Below are 13,353 nucleotides of genomic sequence, written 5' to 3' on the forward strand. Positions count from 1 at the left end.
TGCCGACTGTCTCGCTTACTCTTATGAGTTAGATGGCACACAATAAGAATGTTATTTTAGTATGGAGTGGGCTGGGTGTTCTTGCAGTACAGGGTGATCCCCTTAAACGCCGGAACGCGGATCTCGACCAGACACAATGTAAAATCTATTGTGTCTGGTATCTCGGCATATGAGAGGTTAAACAGTTTAAAATTGTATTTTGTTTGGTGACTAAATATATTTCGTTTTCATTATTTTGTCATAAAATTAGGTTTTTAGTAAACTGTAGCAATCACATAAAAATGTCACATACATCCAAGTAATTAAAGCCATCCGAGGCACATCTACAAAGTCACGTAAAATAAATAAGTCAAAAACTTCTGTTCTTTAAACAAATTAATAATATTTTTAAGATAAGACATTGTTTGAAATGTAAAGACAAACTAGAACAGAAAAGTGAGCCTAATATATCTTCTTACAAACCAAAGAGCATAGAAACAGAACAATAAGCCATAGAATTCTAAAGGAGGTACTATAAAATTTTACTGCTAACCCATGATATATAGATACTCAACAACATACAAAACCCATAAAACCTTGTCAAATCCCATTTATTTAACGACTACTCCATACAAAAGTCATTTATTAGTCAACAGGCACACCTTAACCGCCGTTTATGTGAGTAAATACTTCTGCCCGCCCACGATCGCAAACGATTTTCGATCACGGAAGTCACTTTAAACTTCCAAGAAGAAAAACGTATTTTACCTGGAGTATCCACCGCAACATGGAAGGCCACCAGGTTCCTCGCCTCCCTGCCTTCCTCTTGCACCAACTGCCTCACTTCTTCCATTACAAATTAAACCAAAATACAAAATTTGCGAACAAAACAAAAAGGAACAACTGCAATCATAACTCGCGTTTAACGTTCCACTCCCACTTTAAAAAAGCACATCGCGATGAATAAATAAATAAAAATGTAAAAAATAAAACGTAACGTGAAAACTAATAGCGAAATAATTGAAAATTATTTCGGAAAAATTAGAATCGCTACTATTTTCATAACAATTCGCGTTTTGACGTTATTGACAGTTTTTTTATAAAATGTTACCAGTATTAAAAATTTAAGAAACTATAAAAAAACAATGATGGCTATTCAATGTAATTAGTCTGTAACGACGACGATATGTCATGTAATGAATTTAATCAATGTCATGTAAATCGTAGACATGATGTATATGTCGCAGTCCAAAGACCTTGTATAGAATAGACGGATAATATTTTAGAGTGACGATCAAACTATCACAGCTCTCTTTCTTCCCTATGGCAACAATCTCTGTGGAAAAAAGAAACAAACATAGACAACAGGGCTGCCAGATAAAAAAAAGGCATGATCGTACGTCAACTACAAAAAAATCGTATTCCAAGGAAATTTTGAAATGAAAAGATAGTACAACTTAAAAGTTCAAAGTTTTTATGAAAAATGAGAATAATTCGTTAAGAATCAGAAAAATAATGCAATAAAACTGTTTATTAGACTTATACTAATTTTCTGAGGTTAATTTTCTTTTTTTATTCGGAAAACTGCGCTATTCGTCATCTATCGCCTGCATCACTTGCATGTCCTCGGGTTTTATTATTCCACAGAGTACTTTTATATTATTATTCTTGGAACCAGTATCATGAGTGGCAGTAACGTCGGTACTTTTTAATGTAATTACTGGAAACAGCATTGGTAGTTTCAAGACAGTCCAGTTCCGATAGAATGGCGCCATCTAAATCGTATCTTTTTTAATTTCTTCTGCACTTGTGATTAAAAAGTACCTGCAACGTTGAAAAAAATCAAAGCTGCCGGAGTAACACATTTGTTTTATTACGAAATGTTGCCAGGTACCGAAAAATCGTACATTTTCCGTACGATCGTAGTCTTGCGATCGTACATGAGTAGAAATGCCAAAAAATCGTACGATTACGATTTAAATCGTACATCTGGCAGCCCTGATAGACAAACACCGCTGTCTAGAACGTCAGTGTTTACCGTTTTGAGATGTTGTGGTAGTCAGCTGGATACCAAACCTGCCGTTAGTTTTTTGGTGTTTTGGGACATTATTTTAACTTTTTATATAAACAATCTGTGAAATAGTTATTCATTATGAACCATGGCTTGCGTAGCTATTGGTTGTGAGAGTAGAATGGGTGTTATAATGGAGAACGATCAAACAATGTCTCACCATGGGTAAGTTATCGACCACATAATACATGTTTGTGTGCAAGAAATACATTACCTGGTCTGGTTTTTGTAAAGTTTATTGAGCCCTAAACACGATGCAGACGCATATTTTCAGCAAAGCCGTCACATTTGTACAAATAATTGATTTCACATTTTACGTTAATCAGCTTTGACAGATCATGTACCCAAAGTATTATAAGTAGTGTTGTCCTTTGATATCGATAACATAATATTATGTTTGAATGTAACATCTACATGTTGCGTTATTCTATTCACGTTTAATTTATTTTTCGACCTGTTTCCGATTTGGATGAAGATTACATAAAGATATTGTATTTTCCAGATTTCCTAATTTACGAAACAAGAAATTAAGAAACAATTAGATTCAGACCATGAAACGAGATAATTCTCTCTTCTGAAGGACGCCTTCTCCTTATTTAAGCCTGTGCTAATTACATTTCGATGTATCTTGCTTTCTATCGAGCAGGATACCAAACAAAAATATTACATAGAGATGCAGTACCAACAATATTCACTCACATATCTCACATAAGGTGAGTTTAAGTTTAGTTATAAGTTTATAGATAAATTTGCAGCTATTTCGTTTTTGTATTCTACATTAGCATGGAAAAAATATTTCAATACAATACAAATATGCTCTATTGCACAAAATAATTAGTATGAATAACTATTTTGGTAATTACCTGTGATTATTCCTTCTATGTGCAATGTGTAAACATGCAATGCTTGTGTATTTGTGTGCTCCACGTTAATATGTGCCATTCTTGCAGGTAAAGTTATAACGACCAGAGCCGACACTATACACTTCTAAAGAAAGTGAACAAGAGGAAATATTTTTTTTTATCACCAAAAGTCGGAATTGTTCTGTGCTTCGTAGTCATTGTATTCTAACTATATTGAATAAAAATCTTATAAAGAAGTATTTGCTTTTATTCTTTAATCGCATTGAGATAATCCCCGAAATATACTAGAAGGTCGTCTACTTCTTGTATCGAGAGCCGATTCGATTTCCGGTCAAGTCAATGAAAAACATGTATTTAATTTTTATAAAAGGGTAGGTATGTGATTTATAGCAACCAAAGGGTGGCCGCAATGTCGTATTAAAATGATACTATAGTATATGTGGACTAGATGGACCGTCCTCGACCTCCTCGGCCATAACACCTTGCGAAATGACATAGATTCAAAAATGATAAATTGACCTTTAACAAGTTTGTCCATGATAATTACGTTGAATAAGTGGTTCTGAATCTGTCACCGCAACGTACGGTTCTTCTTAGGTATCTTTCTATCAGGGTACAAATAGGTATCGTTTTAACTAATTTACTTGTGGTTCTACCCACCCAGGTATGGATACTAGGTCGTTATTTCTGTATTTAATTAATCATTCAATTTGTAATGTATATTTTTTTAGATCTTGGACTAACATGAAATATTTAGCCAATAATAATGTCGATAAATACATGGAACGGCACTAGTGGTTCTGATACAAAAACATATACTATAGGTACGTTTCTATAACAAACCCGCTACACGAGTACAAAAGACGTTACGACGATAGTATATTTATCTCTTTTTAACTTATGACGGCTCAGATGAGTGCGAAAGACAAAACCTATGTTTTTCTTTCGTCTTAAATATGCTCCGTCTATTCTATACAAGGTCTTTGGTCGCAGTCGGATTGTATAATCCGCTGTATTACATTACGACTGACTGTTTTCAAAAACAGGGCCGTTTTAGCGTTGTGGCGTTTTGTTATACACTTAAACTAAACTATATTAATTAAAAAGCCCGCCTCGAATCGTACCTGGTACAAATGTACCCATGTTAATTTAAAAGATGTGTAATGCTTGGGTGCATTAACAAGGGTCATTATTTATACACAAAAACAAAAATAAAAGATATGTATGTCTGTAATCCATGAAATTAGAAAGTCAAACGAAGGCAAATTCGGAAAACGTCATCTATTTTTTTTTCTGGATAGTCCCTTACTCAGAACAATAACTAAAGCATAGAAGGAAGGCTAAAATAAGAATTCAGAAACTATAAACCGGCTCTCTTCTAGCTTACGACACAAACTATGAGTGAGAAAAGGACAAATGATTCGCTCTTTGCTTCATTTTTTCCGAGGTTGTCACAACATGAAATGTCATTTGGACCTATTGGACTCATTTTAATTCGGCCAAATACATAGTAACATACATAAGAAGATTTTACTTATATTTACCGAACTATTTGACACGGTCGCGTGAACTTTGTTTACGAGTGTCTTGTGTTCAGATTGTTTTAAGTGATAATTTAACAATATTTTTCCAAATAAATGGAAAGAAACTTTTATTTATATCAAATAATTGAGTGTCTCGACTCTGTGACATTATGTCTTGTGTGGTATGGGGCTGCAGCTCACATTCAGGAAGAAAAGAAAATAGCCAACAACTTCTGTCGTTTCATCGGTAAGTTTTTTGTAATTTTCTAGTGAAATGTGAACTGCTGAACAATTTTAGGAAAGTAATATGTTTTGCTGAATAGATTTGTAGCATAAAATATTTGAGATATCCATTATATTATACGTTTCATCGATGAATACGGAATTGATTTGAGGTTATGTTGATTGTCCATAGTGATGTACTAAAATTATCGATACTTTTAATTTTTAGATTTCCTGTAGACGATAACAAAGAGAAAGAATGGATAATTCGCATTAATAGACGAAATTGGATTCCAAATAAGTACAGCCGTATTTGCTCGAAACATTTTACTGCGGATTCATTTATGTGTGTTCCTAATTCAAAGTGGAGGCGTCTTCGAGACGATGCTATTCCTACATTGAACATTATAGATCAGACAGATGAAATGGTGTTTAAATTTATATTTAAATTTTAGCCTAGCCTGCATCATCTCACTGCTGGCTAGATAGATAAGATATTTGTATCATGTTATCACAACACGTTTATATTATCTATCATTCAACTACATATTATTATGTACTTAATAAACTTAGTATATACTAAGTCTGTAGTTGTTTTATGTCTAAACAATTATGAGTTGTACACGTTTTATATAAGTAAATGATTATTATCTTTGATTTCAGATATTAAATCCAAAAGTGTCGACTGGATTTACATGAAAAGGTATATCAAATAATTTTCTTTTTATATTTTTAACATGATATACATATATAGAGTGTATAATTCAACCAGCTGCACAATGCACTTAAATCAGATATATTTTACTTTTATTTTTATAGATTATTTTGTACATACACTATTTTAACATTATTATTAAACTTTATTTCAGTCAGTTCAAGAAGACGAGATGAAAAATTTAAAAGAAAAGCTGAACAAGTCACGCCTCAAGATCAAACGACTTAATGAAAAAAAAAATCAATGTGACAGGGTGTCACAAAGACAGTTTCTAAACAAATTGACACTGTTTAGAAATTAATAAATTTGTATTTATTGTAAATATAATGTACATAATTAATAACGTGTAAAATAAATACTTGCTAATGAACAGATTTACGATCTAATTTATATTTCATTTTACCTCCTGTTCTTATTTACTCCTACTCCAACACTCCAGGTTGATACGAACTGCGCCCAATAAAGAATGTAATGAATGTTATAGATTTGTGTAAGCGACTTAGATAAATCTTGACTAAACCTTCCTTTACAAATACAAATATACTTTATTGCACACAACATACAATACTTACAAGTTTTACACGAAAGATACAGTACACCACCTACCTACCTTTTACTTTCCCTTTCTGTTCTCTTATGAATACTTGTATGCCGTATTTTTTTTAAGTATAATGCTATATCTAGTAGGTACGAGTATGGTAATCCTAGTATTGAAACAGCTTGTAGCCCTAGTAAAGACCGCCATTTTATGTTTACAGAGTGGCACGTTTTTTCTGTAGGTATTTCCAGTCCATACTCTTTTCTATGTCTATGGCGTGAGCCCATCGGGCCTCTTACCGTCTGTGCGGCTTAGACAGTGCACGGCGGATGACATCATAAATAAATTCGAATATTACAAAATACTTACCGATGAAACGATAACAGTTGGCTATTTTCTTTCCTTCCTGAATGTGAGCTGCAGCTCCAAACTAATATAAACCAGACAATATAATCCAAAAATGGTTAGATACTTACCTATCAGAGACAGAGTCTCCTTTCATCAAGAAGAAGATAATTGCATCCTACAAAAAGAAATCTTGTAAAAAAAAATTATCGACATTAATTGTAAGTAAATTTAATTTTATCGACATATTAGTAAAGTGAAACCCAACACTAGGCAATGAAAAACTTGTGACAACCTACGAAATTACGAAACAATTTTTGTATATGCGTCTTTGTCTAACATTACGCCGGTTCCGTAAGATAAAGTAGAGCAGAATTATAGAGTTCTGTTGCTATTTTAGCCTTCCTTCTATGCTTTAGTTATTGTTCTGAGGTCCCTTATTTTACAACACTTGAGAAACAACAAAGCTTGAGATCCGTTAAGTACCATTTATTTTTTTATCGTGGGGGTTGTAAGGTGAATTACCAATCTCATCAACCCTGGTGTCAGGAATCCAAAAAGTTGTGGTCAATATGGATATAAATATTTTATACGCACAAATCTCAAGCATGTAAGATAGCGGAGGGTAGAGAAGCTAGCCAGAGGTACTTGGACTTTTATATATTCTTATATCCAAAACAGCTTTTACCTTCATCATTTATGATTTTATCTTGCTATAATTATTTATTTATTTGCTAGCATTCGTTTTATAATATAGGACATCCAAACAAAAAAAGACAAATTTTCTAACAGTTAATATTACAAGTATAAACATTTTGATGCTGATCTGACAAAGTCACGACAGTGAAAGTCATCATGGATTCAATGAATGGGAATTTTATTTAAAAAGTCTGGTTTTTTCTACTATAGCAACATCACCTTCTTTTCGTTGTCAAGCAAAATGGCGGATCAGGTACGTGCCGATTTATATCGAAAATTATTAGAAATTTAACTAATTTCGGCTTTATTTTAGTATAAAAATGCTAGGAAAATCTGTGATGATATGTGATACAAAAGTTAATGTGATAAAACAAGTGTTTGAAGTGCAAATTAACGTGGAATTTTTATGCACGTGGGGAAGGTCTTGTCATTCGCTTTTCGACAGAAAAACGTGCAAAATTAATATTATTTTAGTGAATATGAGACACCAAGTGACCAAAAGTTATGTGTTCGTAGTAATTTATTTCTCATAGAAAAGACACCGCTATATTTTTAATTTCAAAATTATATTCGTATAGGTTATAGTTCAGGGGGACTCGCGAAATATAATATTCGCTATTAAAATTCAAAAGTGAATGACGAAACGTGTTGAATATGCTGCAAGTACACAAGAGAATTCAAAAACATAATTTAAAATAATTTTAGGTTATGTTTATACTTAGCTATGATTGGCTTAGGAGTTAATCACATTTTTATTTTTTACAGCAACTAAAATTACTCATTCCTTTCTGTAGTCTATGTATCTTCTTGTACCGTCTTTCCTTCTGTAGTTTCTTCCTTTGATTTCACTAATAACCATTAAAAATTGCAGACGGAACGTTCATTCCAAAAGCAACCAACGGTTTTCTTGAACCGTAAAAAGGGAATTGGTGTGAAGCGAAGCCGCAAACCATTGAGATACCACAAAGACGTGGGCCTCGGTTTCAAAACTCCTCGTGAGGTAACGCATGTTGTGTGCCCGCTAACGTGTGAACCCTTTTTTTATAGACAGAGAAAGCGTTTCAGAAACAGCCAACGGTCTTTCTAGCCCGCAAGGGAGGACTGAAGAAGAAGGATATGCGGCATCACAAGGACGTCGGTCTCGGTTTCAAGACTCCGAGAGAGGTTTGACTTTTACAGTTCAGGTTGCGGGCGGTGGTGGCTTCGTGGATAACTCTGTGGACATACTCTGCTTAGAAAAACTAATATTTTATAAAGAAATGTTAAAATGTTATTCTTGTCAAGCTAGCAGAGAAATTAAAACAATTAAATCTTTCTTAGGAATTATGTAGGTAAACATATTATTATAAAAATATTAGTTTTTCTACAATCAAGGTTGTGGTCAAATCACCATCCTCAACCACTCACGAAGTGAACTTTTTCAATATTTATCACATTGCATGCTCATGAAAGGTTCTCCATCATTATCATTCTCATCAGGGCTTCATGTCGGCAGTACGCTTACAGGTAAGGCAGCATGAATAACTGCATGACGTAAGTAAAAAATCTCCTGCAAAAAGTATAGGCATAATTGTTGATTACAGAAACTGATATTGCCTGTGTGTTTTGCTAGGGACGAAATGCTGTGCTATTTATAATAATTAATGTTAGCTTTTATTATGTTAAGCTGTTAGAAGAACTTTTATGACATTGGAAGAAGTATTTGTAGATCTTTCCAACATTATAATATTGTCGTAATCTCACGCCTGTAATTCCTAATGGGGTGGGCAGAGCCACAAGTAATCTAAGACAACTTGTAGCCATTGTTGTTGCTGGATTTTTGAATTTAACATAATTGATATAATCTTCGGGCTTAGCACCGTAAGCGCGCGACTCTTTTACGCCTCGACATACGTCACCCGTCACTCTTTCACAGTACCTCACAGACAGAGACAGATGATCTCTGTCGCGGCGAGAAAGAGTCGCGTGCTTCGCTGGTTTCTAGGATTTGTGCCCAGTTAATAGCAATAGACACGCCTCTATTACGTGAGACTTAAACATAGCTGGCGAGGAGTGGATGTACTATTTCACCTCTGCCTACCCCTTTGGTGATACAGTGATGCTATGTATATTAATAGTAGATTACATCTGCACTTCTCAGATAGATGTTATACCAATACTTACATTACTAGAAAAATATGGAGATGTTTACTATAAAGATTGTTCAAATAAGTTTCACAGATTTAGAAAGACAGAAAGTAAACATTTATTTCCATAATGGGCGCCATATTATTAGACAACAAAAAGACAAAATCACTCAAATGCTAAAGTAATTTTAAAGTAATTCCATAGTCTGCTTACCCCGGCGGGAAATAGGCGTGAGTTTATGTATATATGTAATTTTTTTTTAAAGTTCCAATGTCCTATTAAAATGCAAACCATATTGTTTAAATATTGTCTCGAAATGTAGGCCTTATGAGGATATGTAAACATAAAAAGGTGGAGGCTTTCAAAATCTTATTATAATGTCTAATTGGCTCAATGTATTTACTAAACCATTCACCTACCAATGCAAGTTGGGTGAAGGATATTATAATGCTATTATATGTGCTTAAGATGTCTTATTACATTGCATACAATTTGAAAATACCTACATCAAACATTTTGGGTACAAAATTATATATTTTTGTATAAACTTTAATAAAAAATACAAGCATTGCGGCATGAAAGTTTTCGACAGCCAACCAATTTTGCTTGGGTGTAGAATATTAGAATAATAATTTAAATTGTTTGGCGTTCTTTAGACACCTAAAAGGCGTTCTAATTCAACAAAAATAAATTCCAACATTGTGTTCTGGATTCAAATTGTGTGTAATTAATAAGACTGGTCACGACCCATTGAAAGCTGTAAAATGATGAAACCACACGACGGTCTTCTGACTACCATATGATGAAGACAAGTGTTCTAACCCAAAATCTGATTACAGCTACTTGCTATTGAATGTTTCTTGGACTTGAAAATATCCGTGAAATAACGGCTCAACGAACAATGCCAATGCAGACTGGTGGGTTAATTCATTTATAATACTGTGAATATTCACCCCAGGACCTCAATACAGGCTCCGTTGGCGTGGTTGTCAATTTATTTAAGCCCTTCGATTGATTTTTTCAAGTATAAGTACTCCTCTCTGACGACGCCTTGAGCCGAAGTTCGCGTCCAACTGGGCATACTCAGGCCTTTTGTCAGATACCTTCAGCGCTCCTCAAATAGTTAATGCAAGGCAAGCCTACAATTAATTAGTCACGACAAAAAACCAAGCTACATACGCCAAGAAACATTCAACCAGCAAACCATTCGAACAACTAACTCGCTCTCTATCTTGAAGAGATACCTTTCTTACAAACATCCTCTAAACCCACAGGCGATCGAAGGCACCTACATCGACAAGAAGTGTCCGTTCACCGGTAACGTGTCGATCCGCGGCCGTATCCTCACCGGAGTCGTCCAGAAGATGAAGATGCAAAGGACCATCGTCATCCGACGCGACTACCTCCACTATCTGCCCAAATACAACCGTTTTGAGAAGCGTCACAGAAACATGTCCGTGCATCTGTCGCCTTGCTTCAGGTAAATTGTCAACATTTACACACACAAATTTGCAACATTACAGATATATTGCGCAACAAACAAGATTCTCCATACATACATAAACACACGCCATAGTAATTCGTGTTAGTAAAAAGTAACTGATTTGACTAATTGGAAACCTTGTTGGAAACTGAATTGAATTGGCCTATTGAAATCACGTGGTTTCCAGGATTTGTGCCCGATTAAAATAAAAAGTTTATATAGCAAATGTACATTGTTACTGGCAATAAATTTATTTTATTCTTATTCTTAAAAGCAATAGAATTGTCATTTGAAACTAACAATAAATACATACATAAATAAACTCACGCCTATTTCCCACCGGGGTAAGCAGAGACCATGGATTTCCATTTGCTTCGATCCTGACACAATTCTCTAGCTTCCTCCACATACGTCAATCGTTTCATACACGCACGCCTGTTCAGAGTAGATCGTACTGAACACGTGCTAAACCTTTCTAAGGACATATCCAACATGTCAATGTGACGTCCTTCATACATACATAAGTTTACGCTTATTTCACGTTGGAGTAGCAGATACTAGTGATGTAACGAATGTTGGATTTTTCACATTCGCGAATGCGAATGCGATTGCGAATAATTATCTTCAACATTCGCGAATGCGAATACGAATGCGAATATTTAAAATGTCAAAAAAGCGCGTTTAAAATGTTTGATAGGTTTGACGTTTCGTATAAGTTTCACTTGTCACGGAATTACCAATAATTTTGAACGAAAAATGATTGTATTGAAAGCAGAAGTATTCAACGATGGGAGACATACAGGAGAAAATATAGCGGCAAAGTTAGAAACTATGTTGTCATCGTGGGGAATTCCCAAAGAAAACGTATTATGTATTGTAAGAGATGGTGGCACTAACATGAAAAAAGGTATTTCTTTATTGAGCATTAAAAACATTGATTGTTCATCGCACCAAATCCAACTTGTTGTTAAAGAAGGGCTTAAGTCACAAGAATCAATCATTGCAGCCATTAACAAATGTAAAAAGAAAGCGACACATTTTCACCACTCTAATGTAGCTCAAGATGAACTTTCGCTAAAACATTCGCTAAGTATTCGCATAAATTTTGCGAATGCGAATGCGAATATTCAAAAATTTGCGGATATTCGCGAATGCGAATGCGAATATTCGTTACATCACTAGCAGATACTATGGAATTCCACTTAGTACGATCCTGACACCACCTTCGCTTCCTCCACGCTCATTAAAGACTTGTTTATTTATTTATCTATAGTTTATTGTACACAGAAACAAAGAGATGTTGATTACGCATAAAACAGACTAAGTATTCAGCTTATTAGACTTCATACATGCTCACTGGTTTTGAGAATTCTTAACCTGGCCTTTCTTTAATACATCCTGGATTTGATCGCGGTATGTGCGCTAAGTCTATAGGTATTCTCCCACTGCTGGGGAAAAACCTGCCTAGACCGATAAGTAGATAAGTACCTGTAGTAATGTATACTGCTGAAAAGAAATGGTTTACCAGTGTTTACTAGTATCGATTGTTTGTTTTGCACCCATGCTATCAATGCCTATCAGGGTAGACAGACAAACACACTCTTCAAACCTTTGTTGAATTTATCATAGCATTCTAATTAAACATCTTTCAAAACTCTCCAAAATGATGATACTCACACGACGGTCTTCCGAACACAACTTGACGAAGAACGTGTTTTAACCCAAAATCTGATTTATTCACCTACACTCCGATCGTGTTACTTAAAAAGACCTTTTATTAAAAAGTTTGTTTTTTACTTTTCAGAGACGTAGAACTGGGTGATATTGTCACCATCGGCGAGTGCCGGCCGCTATCTAAGACCATCAGATTCAACGTACTGAAGGTTTCCAAGGGCAAGGGCTCGAAGAAATCCTTCAAAAAGTTCTAATCTAATAAACTTTACTTATAAGTAACTACTTTTGTTTAATTGTTTTTACGCAAGAAACAGCACACCCACACCACACCTGTTTCAAGATTTTTAACCAACAAAAAAAATATGTTTTCCTTTTGCAAGATCCAGTCCGCGGAAGGCCCACAGTCTTGATAAGTCGTAGTAAAAAATATAAGTTATGGTTATCCTGCTCATGACACCTCATTCACAATTATTACACGGCTTGTAATATTACTGAAAAATCTGTAATTACACAATACTACAGGTGGTCATTCGGAGTCCACAGCCCATCGGTCTGTGCCATAGTCATAATTTTCAATCGGCCTCAAGTTTTTTCTCCAGCCAATGACCATCTCTAGCATAACAGCGCCATCTATCGCCGAAATATAATATAACAAACCGTGCCATCTAGTGTGCTTCAAAAGAACTAAAAAGAATATGGTGTTGCCACACTAAAATAATAATCTTGTGCTACCATCGTCTCACGATGTCTTGATTCCCGAAAATATCAAGAACTTATTTTCAGTCTTTAATTTTTATAAGATTCAGTTACAGCAATACATAAAAACGTGCCCGCGCGACACTTTTGTAAATGTAAGTATAGTGTACTACTTAGTATTCATTTGAAATACGCTAATGGACGTTTCTTTCACCACTGTGCAATGTTTCTGTATTTGTACGATCGTGTCGCTCAGACTCGGTATCACAGATACTCAGTACTCCTTAGTCCTTAGGAATAACATTGGGTTTGAAACGGTTTCCACGCAGGTAACATAGTTTACCAATGATTACGATAATATACCTAGTAACCTGTTTCTTCTTCATTCAAAACTTTTTTGTGAGTCGTTCGTGAGATT

General features: G+C 34.7%; 2 protein-coding genes and 1 long non-coding RNA gene across 9 annotated transcripts in view; 2 read left to right on the forward strand and 1 right to left on the reverse strand.

Moving 5' to 3' along the window:
* Window positions 1-1,059, reverse strand: part of LOC126377320 (S phase cyclin A-associated protein in the endoplasmic reticulum) — a 526,515-nt gene extending 525,456 nt beyond the window's left edge. For all 6 annotated transcript variants that reach the window (XR_007567843.1, XR_007567844.1, XR_007567842.1 and 3 more), the window contains exon 1: window positions 748-1,059. Coding sequence is in view for 3 of the 6 variants with exons in the window: in XM_050024996.1 (XP_049880953.1) it covers window positions 748-832 (85 nt within the window). In the remaining 3 variants the exon portion in view is untranslated. The remainder of the gene's footprint in view (window positions 1-747) is intronic.
* Window positions 1,060-4,227: 3,168 nt separating this feature from the next.
* LOC126377442 (uncharacterized) lies at window positions 4,228-5,747 on the forward strand. Its single transcript, XR_007567856.1, has 3 exons — window positions 4,228-4,683; window positions 5,322-5,361; window positions 5,528-5,747. It is a non-coding gene; the product is annotated as an uncharacterized LOC126377442 (long non-coding RNA).
* A 1,347-nt stretch (window positions 5,748-7,094) lies between these two features.
* LOC126377415 (40S ribosomal protein S11) lies at window positions 7,095-12,518 on the forward strand. Of its 2 annotated transcripts, none has more exons than XM_050025153.1 (4): window positions 7,095-7,208; window positions 8,003-8,119; window positions 10,357-10,562; window positions 12,370-12,518. In XM_050025153.1, exons 1-4 carry the CDS (start codon window positions 7,125-7,127, stop codon window positions 12,491-12,493), a joined length of 531 nt encoding a protein of 176 aa, XP_049881110.1. In that variant the 5' UTR covers window positions 7,095-7,124; the 3' UTR covers window positions 12,494-12,518. The 2 variants fall into 2 exon arrangements, with proteins under 2 accessions (XP_049881110.1, XP_049881109.1); XM_050025152.1 differs by lacking the exon at window positions 8,003-8,119 and adding an exon at window positions 7,827-7,955 and having other exon boundaries at window positions 7,117-7,208.
* Window positions 12,519-13,353: the final 835 nt, after the last annotated feature.

Source organism: Pectinophora gossypiella, chromosome 23 (assembly GCF_024362695.1).
Source record: "Pectinophora gossypiella chromosome 23, ilPecGoss1.1, whole genome shotgun sequence".
In the NCBI taxonomy this organism is placed as follows: domain Eukaryota; kingdom Metazoa; phylum Arthropoda; class Insecta; order Lepidoptera; family Gelechiidae; genus Pectinophora; species Pectinophora gossypiella.